General features: G+C 43.0%; 1 protein-coding gene across 4 annotated transcripts in view; it reads left to right on the top strand.

The window, feature by feature from the left end:
• Window positions 1-16,195, top strand: part of UBE4B (ubiquitination factor E4B) — a 64,727-nt gene that overhangs the window by 2,626 nt on the left and 45,906 nt on the right. For 2 of the 4 annotated variants that reach the window (XM_033156226.1, XM_033156225.1), the window contains exons 1-2: window positions 14,421-14,545; window positions 14,911-15,097. Coding sequence is in view for 3 of the 4 variants with exons in the window: in XM_033156225.1 (XP_033012116.1) it covers window positions 15,064-15,097 (34 nt within the window). In the remaining variant the exon portion in view is untranslated. Of the gene's footprint in view, window positions 1-14,420; window positions 14,546-14,910; window positions 15,098-16,195 lie in introns of those variants that run through there. The other 2 variants (XM_033156224.1, XM_033156227.1) reach the window with 1 other exon arrangement.

Genomic DNA, 16,195 nt, shown 5'->3' with positions numbered 1-16,195 from the left:
CTTCCTGCACACTTTTGACACATTGGTAGTACATTGGCCCAAGGTAAGGCCATGTGAGCTTTTTTAATATTATAGTTTTGATGCAGGTGAAAATACTTTGAGAAGCTTTGCCATGAGGCAGTCTTTTCCCATGTGAGTTATCTTGTCTTATTTTTTATTTTAAAATAGCTTTTAAGCTGCCCTTCATGCACAGAAATACTGGATCAGAATAGTGAATACAAAATAAAATTGTCAAATCATTTAAAAGAAGCAAGAAGGTGCGCTAGAAACACCTTCAAACAAATAAAGCACCTAAAAACAACTGAGTAGTTTAAGCAGTTATTACAGTTATTTATTAGATTTCTTCCCTGCACCACACTGTGAGGTTCCAGGGCAAGTTGTGACAATTTTAAAATACACTAATAAAATAAGTTTAAATAATTTTATTCATTCATTTGTTATTTTGTACATTTCTATACTGCACTTCATTCGAAAATCCCTGGACCTCCCTGGGGAGAGCATTCCACAAATGGGGAACCACTGCAAAAAAGGCCTGTTACTGTGATCTTTTATGGAGAAGGCGCAGGAAGATGATGATTCCAGAGTCTGGGTCAGTTCATAGGGAGAGAGGTGATCCTTGAGGTATTGTGGTCCTGAGCCATGTAAGGCTTTATAAGTAAAAACCAGCACTTTGAATTGGGCTCAGAAACTAATTGGCTTGGAAATTCTGGTCAAGAGAATATGGTGGAGAACTGAAAATGCCAGAGCACATAAATAAGTCTCATGCTAGCACTGGACTGATAACTTTAGTGCCAGTCATGCATATCAGAGAACAGCATTCCACAGATGGTGCCTCACCATGGAGAAGGTATCTGAAGAAGTGTGCATGCACACGAAAGCTCATACCAAGAACAAACTTAATTGGTCTCTAAGGTGCTACTGGAAGGATTTTTTTTTTAAAAAAAAATTTTGACCATGGAGGAAGAGTTATTCCATATCATTACATAGTGAGCTTCTAATGGTGGAATATGGAAATGTGCTTCCACCAAAAGTCTCAAGACATGGGCAGGCTGGTTATATGGAGTGGTATTCCTTCAAGTGTTTGAGTCCAGAGCTCTTCACGGCTTTAAAGGTGAGCATAGCATTTACTATATGTAGTTCCTGCTTTTTGCCATTTTTCTCAAGGTAGTTCACAATAAAACTAAAACAAAAAGCAGTTTATATAAAACTGGAGTTAGTGATGACAAAAATAAGGGAAACATATAAAATAGTGGCACTGTCAAAACTCTGGAAGTGTCAGGTATAATTAAAATAGAAAAGGCACAGTGAAATAAGGTCTTTACTCCTTTCTGAATGAGAGATTTCTGTGTTCCTGACTGTAAGTAGGAGCGAATTCCATAATTTTGGAACCACCATGAAAAAGCACTGCTTTTACCGCACCCCAAACAGGTTCCTGCCTCTTTTCATAGGCTTGAATTTGGTAGCTGGTGCGTACAGTAAAACTCCACCGCAACCCGTGGACAGGCTATTCCCATGCTGTCTGCGTTACAATAAAGGAGAGACAGGGTAAAAAAAAAAAAGGCACTGCTTTTCATGGATAAAATTCCTAACTGATGGAACATCATGGGGCATGGCCTGAATTGTTCAGACTGCAAATTCTCACCAGCTGTGTCCAACGGAACATACCTGTAGACAGTGCTGAATTAGATGGATCAATATGTATAAGGTCGCTTCCTGTGTTCATATGACATGCACTGGAGAAGTAGTTGGAAAGTTAGAAACTTCATTGGCTAGTAGAAACAATGATTGGCTGCTAAACCAAACCAAAATGTCTGAATGCTTGGGTTTGCTTTGTGCAGGTACTGTATATGTGGCGGTGCAGTAAGTCAGCCCCTTGATGGCCTGCTATATCATACGAGCAAATTGGTGGCAAGTCTGCTTTTACATGGATCTTGATTTGGGTTCCCTGTAGTACTTAGAATTTGAACATTTCCCTTTAGGTTGCATTGAAAGATAATTGTCAGGGCAGTAGAGTAAATTTCCCTGTCGAGCTTTGGCATTCATTTTTCTGAAGTGTGTCTATGATGAGCGTCTGTTAGGCATGGTTTTAGGTCTAGACTGTTTGCTATTTAGGTCACACAATGTACAGTATCTTGTTTTGAGGTTACGTAGAATCATGGGAATCAAGTTTAAAAAAACGAGTTTCTTGTCTTCATTGTTGTAGAAATCTATTTGCATACCTTCTGGGTTCAATTCTGAATCCAGTTCAAGGTTTTCACATTGGTGTTTAAAGCATGGGTAGGCAAACTAAGGCCCGGTGGCCGGATCCGGCCCAATCGCCTTGTAAATCCGGCAGAATGTGTCCTTTTATTTAAAATGCATCTCTGGGTTATTTGTGGGGCATAGGAATTCGTTCATTTCGGCCCCCCACAAGGTCTGAGGGACAGTGGACTGGCCCCCTGCTGAAAAAGTTTGCTGACCCCTGGTTTAAAGCCCTAAATGATTCAGGCCCCCAATAACTGAAAGACTACCTCCTTCCCTACAGATCTTCTCAGGTGCTAAGTTCGTGGGGGATGGGGCTTTTTGGTGGTTCTGCTGCCTTCAGAAGCAGTGGTGGCAGCAGCGTGGGAGAGGCCTTCTTTGTGGCAGCCCCTAAGTTGTGGAACTACCTCTTCACAAAGATGCAGTTGGCAACTTCATTATACAGTTTTTGATGAATGCTGAAGATGCACCTGTTTAGGGCCTTTGACACTTAAGATGTATATTTTCAAGAACAACTCCTGCTTTTGTGATTGTATTTTTAATTATAAGTTTTAAAACGCTTTTAATGTTGCATTTAAAATTGTTGTAATCCTTCCTGGGTCCTTAGGGCGAAGTGTGGGGTAATAATAACTATGTAAAAGTGTTGTCACCAAATGGGATCCTTGTTTGGTGGATAATGTCTTGTATGGCTTCCTGGAACTATGGTCTATACCACCATTTCTCATATGGGAAAGGGTATATGATCATCTGTTGCCCAAGGATCTGTATTGGGACTGGCAAATTTTAACATCTTCAATAATGAATGTTAGTGGAGGTTGTATCCACCCTGAGTAGTCCCACAGAAATGAATAGACACGACTAATTTAAAGTCCAGTAATTTCAACAGGTCTATTTTGCATAGAATTTAGCTGGATGCCACCACCATTGAGGGATCCCAGGTTTCCAAATAACACCAAATTGTTTTGTGTGGTAAATAAAATGGAAAAGTGATTGTGAAATGCTCCAAAAGGCTCTTCCCAAGCTGGGTGAAAGAGAATAAATTGGCAAATGCGGTTCAGTGTAGGTAGGTGTGAAGGGATGCATAATTGGGGCAAGCCCCTGCATCATTGTATAAGCTGATGGGGTCTGACTATCCATGAAAGGGATCTTGGGGTCATGGTGGACAGCTCACTAGAAACAACCACTCAGACTGTGGTAACTCTGAAAAATGTAAATTTCTTGTTGGGTATCATTAGGAAGGGGAATTGAAGACTGCCATTGCTGTAATGCTTTTATACAAACCAGTAGTGCAACTATTCTTGGAATACTGAATATTGTTTATAGTTCTAGTTACTGCATATCAAAAATATATTGTAGAGCTACACTAGGGGAGCCAGAATGATTGAGGGGCTGGAGCCAACAGGATAAAAGCCTAGCAAATGTCGAGTAAAAGGGAGACATGATAGAGGTACTGGGTATATAGAATTTTGCATCATGAAGAGAAAGTGGGTTGAGAGAAATCCTTCTATCATAATACAGTACTTGAAAAGTGTGTGTGTGTGTGTGTGTGTGTGTGTCAGTGGGGTGGGGGAATTATCCAGTGAAGCTAAATAGGAACTTAAGAAGAGCCCTGCTTCATCTGACCAAAGGGCTGCCTGGTCCAATATTCTGGTTCCCAGTTCCCACCATGGCCAACAGAAAGCCCATGCACAGGACATGAGGGCAGTCACTGCTCTCACTCTTGTACCCCAGCACAGGTATCCAGAAGCACAACGCCTCTGCTCCTAGAGGTAGCATATCACTATCAGGACGAGAAGCAATGGAGAGCCTGACCCTCCATAAATACGTCTTATCCATTACAAAGCTGTCCAAGTTGATGGCCATCACTAACTCTTTGTAGTAGAGAATTCAACAGTTTAACTACCTGACTCTGCGTGACAAAGTCCTTCCTTTTGTCTGTTGTGAATCTCCCATTCCCATACCCTTGCAGACTCTTGTTCCTTTAAAGGAATTACTGTATTTTACAAAACCTGTAATACCTTTAATAACGAGGAGGTGACAAATCAATGCAAATCAAGAACTCTTTTGTAAAACAAGCCTACTAGCATATACCTCAGCTGCGTAATTTCTGTGGAAATGTGTTTTTGTAGAAAAAAAGCAATGATCAGTTTATGGAATCCTACTACAGTGGTGCCCCGCTAGACGAAAATAATTCATTCTACGAGTGTCTTCGTAGAGCGAATTTTTAGTCTAGCGAAGCGGCAATGCAGCGCGGAGGTTTTTGCGCTAAAAATTTTTTTTTGGGTCTTGCAAGGTAGCCCCATTGACTTTTTCGTCTTGCGGGGCAGCTTCCGCTACGTTCGCCTAGCCGTTCGCCTAGCGAGTTTTTCGTCTAGCGAGGCATTCGTCTAGCGGGGCACCACTGTATTGCAATGAGCTGCAACATTTATGATCCTTTTTCTCTGTTGGGGTGTGTGCGCGCGTGCGTCTGTGTCGCTTACATGCTCTGTGCCATCTGTGGAGATCATATTGCAACAACTGACATCTTTATGCAAAGTCATTCAGTATATTCCAAAACATCACAATGTTGTTTTGCGTGTTGAAGGTAATGATTTAGCAATCCTTTGATGTTGCAATAGGAATTTGGGGATGTGTGTGGAGCCAGTGGCTAGGGTGTACTTCTTGTGAGCTGGGAATGACTAAGGAAGGACTACAGCTCAGGAGACACTGGTGTTAATGCTAAAGAGGCGGGACACTTAGTTTGGAAGTATGTTAATTGCCACTGGAATAATAGGCCAATTGCATTCAGGTGATGATGACTTTTGACATATTTTAGCTTAAGCCACTTGGTTTAAGCCTGATTATATCACTGTTAATATAAGCCAGTGGCACCAGAAATGCTGTATAATCAAGCCAGGTTATACAATATATAGAATTTGATTTATGGCAAGGAATTGACCTTTTAAAGCATTAATAAAGTTTCTGTAAAGTCCCCACCCCCCTTTTCTCTCAGTGCAACTTTGCTTTAAAAAGAATCCAGATAGTTTGCAGGCTTACTTTGCTGTTGCTTGAGTCAGTGTCTCCTAACCTGGTGTGGTATCTTGTTTTGAATCCCACCCATGCACAGGACACCAGGCATGGAAACTGACCCTTACATGTGGCAAATAATTACCTCCAGGCTGTTGGGTAGGATTTTTTGTTTGTTTGTAAACTTGTAGTTATTCTTCATGCTATAGAGATGAAAGCCTTGTTACACACAGGAAGGTGGGCTATATCACATGCAATACACATTGTAAGCCACACATGCACATGCGTACACCCATCACAACTCTCCAAGGTCATATGTGGGAACCTCCAGATAATGTGGATTACGACTTGAGGGCACCACACTGGTTGTACCAGGTCTAAAGGTTTCACAAGCAGTGGTTTATGAAGTGGGGGCCGAGCATTGGGATTTAGCTTAAATCTTGGCTTATTTTCATGATTAACTGGTATTAATCTGAATTTACCCCATTCACACATACAGTCATACCTCAGGTTACGTACTTAATTGCTTCCGGGTTGCTGTACATAACCCGAAATACACGAATTGCGCATGCGCGAAGCGCGCAGAACGCTTCTGCACGGATGGTTACACTTCCGGGTTACGGGAGTTCGTAACCCGAAAAGTACGCAACCCGAAGCGTATGTAACCCAAGGTACGACTGTAATGGGGAATTCTGGTTTAATATAAGCTAGGACATTTGTGCTGAAGCCAGTGTGTGACAGGAGGAGGACCATGGCTTAGGATGTTTTGGAAGATCTAGTACAGGGGTCAGCAAACTTTTTCAGCAGGGGGCTGGTCCACTGTCCCTCAGACCTTGTGGGGGGCCGGACTATATTTTGGGGGGAAAGGAAAAAAGAACGAATTCCTGTGCCCCACAAATAACCCAGAGATGCATTTTAAATAAAAGGACACATTCTACTCATGTAAAAACGCACTGATTTGCAGACTGTCCGTGGGCTGGATTTAGAAGGTGATTGGGCCGGACCCGGCCCCCGGGCCTTAGTTTGCCTACCCATGATCTAGTGCCACCATCACACTCAACACGATGTCAATAGCATTCTTGGGTGATTTCCTATTCAGGTACTAATTAAACCTGCTTAGCTTCAACAGAATTGCTGCATCATGTACCGTCAGGCCGTGCCCTGGGATACCCTCTGCAGGCAAAATATCCTGCTGTACAGACACCATTTCAAAGCAGCCTTAGAGAGGGACATCTGTAATGGGAAGCTGATTTCTTACTTCAGAAAGTGTGGATAAATCTGCATCTCGGGCAACTGCAGCGGAATAAGGAAACACCTCCACTGGACCTTTTTGCAGCATGAGGGAATGGTCAAATAAACCTGTTCATCAACGCAGCTGAATCTCTCTGCTTTTCGTACCTGTGCCTGAGAAGCATACTTCAAATTTGCTGAATGAAGGGACTGAAGAAACGATTGGAAAAGCAAACTCAGTACTTTACTGAATGTTAATGGGAGAAAGCTTATGGATCTGAATGTGTGCTGTAGAATAGTAGCTTTCAATCTTATTTCTGGAGAACACCTGGCCGGGGTGGGTGGGTGGGGCTTCCTTAGAAGTAAATGTGGTGTGTCTGTCCTCATTGAGAAGATGAAGCTTAAAAAGTAGCTTGCTCACTCATAACCAAAAAATTGGCAGCTGCATGTGAGTGTTTAATGTGCTTTAGGATGTACATTCCTACATGGCAGAAGGTCTCTGTGAATTTAGTATTTTCCTAATCACGCTCCCTGAAATCCTCTGCAACACATAGGAATTTCTTCTGCAGATATTGATGTAGAAAGCTATGCCCCAGTTATTAGGGAAACAGTAGGGGGACTCTGAAATCCACAAAACACAAGGACCCCCCAACCCCTGCCCACTTTTAGTCAAATCATGACCTCTTTCTAGCCTTATGAAAACAGATGCTGAGGGGGCCATCAGTGGCAACTAGCCACGTTGACTATGCTTTACTTCCACTGTCAGAGGCTGAATGTCTTTGAATACCCTGTTCTTGTGGCACTGGTTTGTTATATTGTAAACTGATGCAACCTGCCCTAGGGCCGTTTGATGGAAGGTGGTAATAAATTGAATTTATAATAATACTATTTGCTGGGAATCACAAGTGAAAGAGTGCTGTTGAGCTCACGTCCTGCTTGCCGGCTTCCCATTGGGGTATCTGGTTCGCTGTGAGAACAGAATGCTGGACCAGATGGGCCCTTGGAGTGATCCAGCAGGGCTCTTTTTATGTAAGGGGCTGGGTTTGCGGTACTGTTACTTGATTGCTGGAAAGGAAAAGATTCCCTAAAGTGGAAAGTTTGAAAAGGGTTGAGGAGTGTACTTGGATAACTTTCTCTATTATACTGCATTCAGGTGTAACATAAAAGTGGCCTTATATGAGTTAGACCACTGGTCCATCTAGCTCAGTATTCTCTACACTAACTAGCAGCAGGATTTCAGCCAGAAATCTCTCCCAGCCCTGAATGGAGATGTTGAGGATTGAACCTGGGACCTTCTACATGCAAAACAGATGCTCTTACTACTGTGCTATGGACCTTTTTGCTGAAAAAGTGCTGCTTTAGGAACATAATGTTTCTTTGTTAGGCTTCATTAAATGCTTTCACCCTACACATTTTTGTATGTGTGTGCTGCGGCGCCATTTATGTATGCAGAATGTCTGAGTGATTGGGGGGGGGGAACAGTCCCTTGCCCCAAGAAGCTTACAGTCTCCCAGCTGCAGCATCAATGGAAAAGGGGAGGTGGAGGAAATGAAAAGCAAGAGGACAAATAGCATAGAGAAGGAAAAAAACAAATCATGTGAAGAGAAACTCTGGTGAAATGTTCATTGTCATGCCAGCACTCCTGGGAGGGGTGGAAAGAGAGAGATTGTCTACTGCATCTCAGTGAATTGTTTCTGTAACGCCTCAAATGTGCAGGAAGCTTTTTCTCCTTAATTTCATATACCATATTAGATATTAAATGTTTGCTACTTTTTGAAAGGCAGGGAAGTGGGGGGCCATGCCTAGCTTACGTAATGTGTTGTGAAGCCTGGAACCAAAGACAGGGACTCACTGTGGCAGACTGTCAAAACACTAGTGTGCAAATCATGCTTTGCATGTGAGCATGCATGCGCTTCATGAATGGCTTATAATACAAGGTATTTATGTATAGCACTGCTCCTGCCCCTTGTTGCATGTGTGACAATGGAAGTTGAAAGTAGCTTGCCTAAGGACACCTGTTGGGTTCATGGGGGAAGGTAAAATTCCAACCAGGAAGTTCCCATTTGTAGTTCAGTCCCTCTCATTGTTACGCAACACCTACCTTTAGGTGAGATGATGGGAACCTTTGGAACACTTGATTGCCTTCCATTTGGCTCTGATGCAGAGCCAAGTTTCTGAGTTTCTGGGAAGTTCATGGTGCTAGGGCTTCTTTACTTGTGCAGAAGGTTCCAGGTTCAGTTCCTAGAATTTCCAGTTAAAACAGAAGTGGGGAACCCACAACCTTAGAGGTGTTGCTGGCTTACATCCAAATTCGACCATCTGCCACTGGTCCTGAAAGCTCTGCACTGGCTACCTATCGAGTGACCTACCAAGCCCAATTCAAGGTGTTAGTGCTGGTGTACAAAGCCCTAAGTGGCTTGAGACCCAAGTACCTAAAGGAGTGATTCCCCTAATATCAACCATCTCAGGCCCCACAATTGGTAGGGGAGGCTCTGTTGGTGGTGCAGCCACTGACCCTCTTCAATGCTGGCTCACTGCTTGTGGAATGCCCTCCCTGGTGAGGTGTGTCTGTCTCCTTCATTATAGAATTTCAGGGGGGGGGGGAAATGGACACCAGTTTATCCAGACATTTGATGGCTGATAGATACTGGCCACGACAACCTTGAATTTAGTGGCTATACAATTGCTTTTAAATGTTTTAAGGTGCTATTAATGTATTTTTTAACATTTTAAGTATTTAAAAACATTTTGAAGTTTGCAGTCTTGGGCTTCTTTCAGGGAAAGGGAGGGGTACAAATTTAATTAATCATCTCTGACAATTGACCCCGATCACTTTGTCTGATGGGGGTTGGAGTCCAATAGCTCCCGAGAGGGCCACAGGTTCCCCTGAATTAAAACAATATGTTTTCTGACTGAAGGTCGAATAAAGAATGATGATGATGAAAACAATATGTAGTGAGAGCTTCCTTGTTCTTAGCCCTGAGCCTCTGGAGAGTCTTCCTAGTTGACAGTATTCAGGTGAATGGACCAATGATCTCCCTCGCTACATGGCAGCTGAACTTAGATTATTATCATGGTATGCATTAACTTGATACCTCCCCTGAGCTTTGGTGACAGCTACATTGGTTGCCAGTTCTTCTCTTGGCCCAATTAAACACATTAGTGTATAAGTCCTAAACAACTTAGGTCCTGAGACAGTCTCCTTTCCCACAGACCCTACTGGGTGTTAACAGGGGGCCCTCTTGGTAGTTGCACCCTAAGTTGTGGAATTCCCTCCCCATAGAAGTGTGTCTGGCTTCTTCACTATATAGCTTTTGGCATATGCTGGAACCACAGCCCTTTGTCCTGCCCTTTGACACCTGAGGTGTTTGTTTTCAGGACCCACCGTATTCCTGTGACACCAATATGTTTTAACTGTTCTTAATTGTGAATTTTAAGCTGTCACCTACCCAGGGACCTGCTGGTGAAAGGCAGGGAATAAATTCAATAGTAATAATAATGAGGAGGAGGAGGCTACAGATAATACAATGGGAATCGCTAAATAAAAAGCTGGTGTTCGAATAAAGAAGCGCAAGTCTTTTGGCTGGCTTTGTTGGAGTCTTGATTGAGCCACTGAGCAATTTGCAGCATGTGTGAGATGGTCTACGTTGCTGAGGACAGGATCAGCCATCTGCTGCCGCGGCTCATCTATTACACAGCTCAGTGTACACTTCTGGCATTGTACAGAAAAGGCCACGGTGGCAATATCCCTGCTGTGCATGCATGTGGGGAAGTGTGAGCAAAAGAAATTTGGAAGTGGAAGGAGGATGAGATGTGGGCAATGAGGGGGACAGGGCGGGTGAGGAATGGGGAATTACTGTGTCAAATGAGAAAGTGGAGAGCCTTCTGAATGCACAAGGAAAGACCGAAGCTTGCCATGTAATGCCCAGATAGCTACAGCATTTAAAGGGGCTGGAATAGTCCACAGACGGCTTACTGTCCAAGGCCTTGCACTTGATGTTGTCTCCTAGGATTTTTACATGGCATAAATCAGGCTTTCTCAACCTCGGCCCTCCAGATGTTTTGAGACTACAATTCCCATCATCCCTGACCACTGGTCCTGCTAGCTAGGGATTATGAGAGTTGTAGTTCAAAAACATCTGGAGGGTCGAGGTTGAGGAAGCCTGGCATAAATACTCGGCAGAGGGCTGGTTCCAAGGAGTTTCAGGTTCTTCTCTTTCTCCGTCCAATCTTCAAACCTAAACACTATGTAGAGAGCCACCACCAGTTAATTTCCTTTTTCGTGGGGTGGGGGGAGGGATACAGACCCAGGGAGAGTAAGGTCTTGAAAGAAGATGCTTAAAGGCCATGGTAAATGGGGGTGGCGATGTCTTTTTAAGTGGACTTTCCTTCTCTTTGTACTTGCAACCTCCCAATTCTCAATTGGCACTTGCAAGTACATCCCGACTTGGGAGAAGTGAGATGCTTTCTTAGCTTAAGTTGGGGACTGTTTGTATATAGAGAGCAATTTCAGAGTTGTTGTGTTGTTTAGTCGTTCAGTCGTGTCCGACTCTTCATGACCCCATGGACATTTCAGGGTAGGTGGGACTTTTAGGATGCTGCTTTATACTGAGTCAGACCATTGGTTCATCTATCTCAGTATCGCCTATATAGACTGGCAGTAGCTGGCCAGGGTTTCTGGCTGGGTTCTTCTGTCCCAGTCATGGAGATGCCGAGGGTTGAACCTGGGACCTTCTGCATGCATTTTACCATTTATCTATGGCCCTTCCCCCAAATTATAGCCATTACCCTACTGTCATGCATGTCTGAGTGGGGGTTTGAACTCTGGTCTCTCAAGTCCTAGTTGAGCACTCTACATGTTTACACTACTCCCCTCCCATTACAACATGTCATGTCACAAATAGCTTGTAAGGCTCCCTCCGGTTTGAGAATAGGGGTGGTACAGGGAGGCTACTATTGGAGCAACCTAATTCCAAGCCTCCCTTGAGTTTGCAGAGTTAATTTGGATCCAGGTCAGTGAAAACGGGCACTGGATGTTCAGTAGGTTTCTCAGAAGAACATGTCCTCTGATAATGCAGCAGCCTTTTATCAGGTTGAAATTCCTTTTGGATCTCTAGCTGAGCGCATATCCTGCCCTGGTTTGTGTGTTGGTCTGGAAGTGTTAATTCAAGTTCTGAAGATATTTTTCAGGAAGACAACCAGTAGACATATTAAGCTTTTTTGATAGGATTTAGTTATCACAATTGTCTGGCAAAACAGAACTAGCTGGCCTCCAACTATGAGTGTAGTATATAATAGGGCTTCCTTTCAATTTAGCTGCTGCTGCTGAAGTTAATCACTTTTGAGTTTTCATTACAGTCAAGTGGTATATATCTTGTGAAATAAAATGAATGTAAATCGCTGTGTATCTTTTGAAATTCTTATTGTTGTTGATCACTTGATGTGGTGTAAACAGAACACTTATCTCCTCCAGGAAGCAGTGCAAAAAGGAAAGAAAAAAGCTATCAACCATTAACTTCACATCATGCAGAACCAGTGTTAGAAACTGAGATAAGAAAGCTAGGAGCTAAATGGCACCTTAAACCTAGGCTATGGGCGCAACAACGGAATGTCTAGGCGCGCTTTATTTCTAACAAGAACACAAAGCTGAAAATGAATGAACTGTAGCTAAAATATTATGTTCATTTTCCCATGGTCTAGTCCTTCCCCTGCTCACTACCCTTAATATTCTTAAGAGGGTCTCTTCTCTAGTCTTCAAAGATTAGCTGGAAAAAGGCCTCCTTTCCTTCCTCTCTACAGTTTAAATTTGAAATCTTAGATGCAGTACTGTGAGTGAGCTCAGAAACTGCTCACCCTAATGACATTCCCTGTCGCAAAATGCGCCTAGAACAATGGGAGTTTTGAACACTGTGCAGAACCAAATATAACAAATGTGTTATCATTCTGGAAACAATCAAATGTGTACAATGAAAATGCAGCAACAAGCATTTATTAATTGAGTGTCTAGTTGCAGTTAGCTTGTTTGAACAGCCTGCCACTAGTCATGTGCTGGGTGTCTGCCCGTCCCCTTCTGATGTTGGTCTTTCACATGATCAGTGAATTTAGACTAGTAATCCTGTACAGATTTTGTATATGAAACATTTTAAAAATTAATTTGCTTGCTTTGAGGTATAGTGTGGCATTGAGTGAATTAATGATCTACATAAATATGCTTGCAAAATGCAACTTGTTATGGATCTGAAAGATGGAGAGCAGCTTTACTGGAAGATAAAGAGGAGAAGAGATGATGGTATCGACCTCATTGCTTAAGGCTTATGGGGGGAACCTTGCACTGCTTCTAATTATAGTGTCCCATCTGAGCAGGGGAATGGAACACCGCATGGTGTTTTCCACATGTTGTTCTGTATCAGTTTCTGGGAAAGTGCTATTTGGAAATCTCCGGGAAAGGATAGAAGTCCAGGTGGTAAATCACTAGAATGTTCAGAAACTTTCTGACTTAATGGAATGGAAGCATGTTGCCCTTGAAGGAGAACCTTCTATTTATTTCTAGCAATTCCCAAACAACTGTGGGCGAGGGAGGGAATATATTTTAAAATGTGTAGTCAGTCTTGAAAACAGAGCTGGTTTTGTGAATAAGATGGTGGGCTGCGAATTGGGAAGTTTCCAGCCTGCATCTCATTCTAGCTATGAACTTAACTGGGAGGCCTTAAACAAATCTCCCTCTCTGCCTCAGCACTGTTGTCTATAATACCGTATTGGCCCGAATGTAAGCCGCACCTTTAAAATTCATGGGGGGGGGGAGAGACAATACCCAAATATAAGCTGCTCCCTTAAAATTCCACAAGCACTCACACCCGTTGTGTTTTATCGTATGTCTGTTTCAGCAGCGATACCGTAAATGCCCGTTTTTGTAAGGTCGCAAATTTAAGCCACACTTTAACTTTTCACAGATAGAATTTGGAAAAAAAGTGATGCTTATATTCAGGCCAATATGGTATGTAATATTTACAGTGATAATGGTTGTATTGAGTTGTTATGCTAGCTAAACTTACCATTTGGTAAAATGTGAATGTGTCTGGCCTCCTCCCAACATAATGTGCACCTCCACACAGCTGGGAGGATGAGTTTGAAAGCTTCTGCTTTTTGGTTAACCACAGTTTGTTGTGACCAGGATCTGTGCTTAATAATAATATTATTTATTAAATTTGTATACCTCTCTTCAGTTCATAACAAAAAAGTACAAAATGAAAACACAAAAGACATAATAAAGCAAGTTCCATGTATTCTGTGTCTGGATTGACTTGCTTCTCATATTTGTTTTGATTGTACAGTGGTTATATGTACGCTAATTCTTTTCTCACACTCCCTTTTTGAAACTGTTATTCTGGATTATAGTTAATATTAACATTTCTAGTAGCTTGCTCGCTTACTTGAGAGCTGTAAAGGAGCCATGGTTTGAAGTTTTCCTGTTTTTAAACTAACAACAGTTAATGGTAACCATGGTTTGTTGGTCCAGATAACACAACAAACCATGGTTAACTGAAAGAGAAAGCAAAAGCTTCTGAACTTTTCTTCCCAGCTGCATGGGAGAAGGAGTGGTGGATGTCCATGCAGGCTCTGGAGGAGGCCATGCTCATTCATATTTTGCTAAACCAGCTGGCATCGTTGTCAATTGGCCATGCTAGCTGATGCTGATGGAGTTGTAGTGGAAAATATGTGGAGGGCATCGGGTAATGAAAGTCTGCCTTAACAGCTTCCCTCAGCAACAATTTGCTGCAGGCCTTGGAGTAATGCTGCAGTCAGTAGCACAGGAATGACTTCACTGGATTCTAAGAACCAAGGAGAGTCATAATTTAGTTGTAGGGTGCTTGTTTAGTATGCAGAAAGTCACAGGCTCAGTCCCTGGCACAGCCTTTCTCAATCTTGGGCTGCTAGATGTTGTCAGACCACAACTCTCATAATTCTTAGGCAGCATGGCCAGTGGTCAGGGATTATGGGAGTTGTGGTTCAAGAACATTTAGTAGTTCACAAAAAGCTGCCCTAACATCTCCAGTTAAAGGGACCCCAGGTAGGAGGTGATGGGAAAATACTCTATGCTTGAGACCCTGGAGAGCTGCTGTCAATAGGGACAGATAATACTAGACTAGATGGATAAACTCTTTGACCTGGTGTATGGCAGTTCCCTATCTTCCTATTACTTTGACCTTAACATACCTTGCTTGCCGTCCCTTCCTTCAGCTAGCATCTCCAGGTGGCATGGGAAAGCTGTGCCTGACCTGGCTTGGGTGTATCTTGAAATACATCCCAGTTCTATTCTTAGCTGTTTTTTCTTGCCTTGTCAGAACCCCAGAGGATTTATATACCAGCATTTTGCTAAGCTCTGTTTTTGTTTTGTTTTGTTTTTTTAAATGTTTAACCCTTGTTTCGTTGCAGATCCGTCGGAGGCGCCTTGCCCGGCTTGCCGGCGGGCCATCTTCTCAGCCCACCACGCCGCTTACGTCTCCGCAGAGGGAAAACCCTCCGGGGCCGCCTCCAGCAGCACCGCCTTCTGGAGCGCCCCATAACCTTGGGCTAAACATTCATAGCATGACCCCAGCTACCTCTCCCATTGGCGCATCAGGTAAGCCACAACTTTATAATCCTTTCCCTTGAAGTAGCTGTTACTGGTTTCTATGTATATTACAACATTTTCCCCACCGCCAAAATGGCTATCAGGTTGTACATTAACATAAATCATCCTTATTAAGCCATACAAATTATTCAAATGTCCAGAATATAACAGTCCCAGGGACAAAAGTTGTTTTACCTATTATAGACAGTCATTCCCAGGGAAGAGTATAGTTCAAGCTGTGCTGTTCAGGCTAGCCAAATCTGCAAAGATGCTTCAGAGAGTTTCTTTTAGGACCTGTTTTCATTTGTATATTGAATAAAACGCCACCATCTTGCCATGAAAACTGTCCATTCCCAGTATCACTGAGGTACTTTCTTGGTGACAGCAAATTACACCGTTTGCTTTATGCTGTTCAAGTCCAGGGATAGTCCTTGTAAGGCTTTCTAGGTTTGAGTTGCAGATAGCCGAGTGGCCACTAAAAAAATAGTGAATAAATCCTTTTTCTATATATTGCCATTTAGGCCTCCAAAGAGGGATGATAAACACAATTGGCAGTGAAAAATCCAGTTTTAATAATTCTGATTTCCTTCCTGTTAGCAGCTGTGTTAGAAAAATTCCTGGTCATTTTTTTTCCACGGCAGATGGAATTCCTAGGAATTCAGATTTCTTTCTACAACTCCAATATGGAGTAGCTTTTTGTGCATTGCTATGTTAATTAAAAGGGACGTGGGTGGCGCTGTGGTCTAAACCACAGAGCCTAGGGCTTGCTGATCGGAAGGCCGGCAATTCAAATCCCTGTGACAGGGTGAGCGCCCATTGTTCGGTCCCAGCTCCTGCCCACCTAGCAGTTCAAAAGCACATCAAGTGCAAGTAGATAAATAGGTACCGCTCCGGCCGGAAGGTAACCGACATTTCCGTGCGCTGCTCTGGTTTGCCAGAAGTGGCTTAGTCATGCTGGCCACACAACCCGGAAGCTATCTGCAGACAAACATTGGCTCCCTCGGCCTATAGAGTGAGATGAGCGCGCAACCCAGAGTTGCAGTCAGAGGTACCTTTACCTTCAATGTTAATTAAATGTTAATTAAAAATGGCAGAACTATAGATCAG

This window comes from Lacerta agilis, chromosome 8, assembly GCF_009819535.1.
Source record: "Lacerta agilis isolate rLacAgi1 chromosome 8, rLacAgi1.pri, whole genome shotgun sequence".
In the NCBI taxonomy this organism is placed as follows: Eukaryota; Metazoa; Chordata; class Lepidosauria; order Squamata; family Lacertidae; genus Lacerta; species Lacerta agilis.
This window is presented reverse-complemented; position numbering and strand designations above follow the sequence as displayed.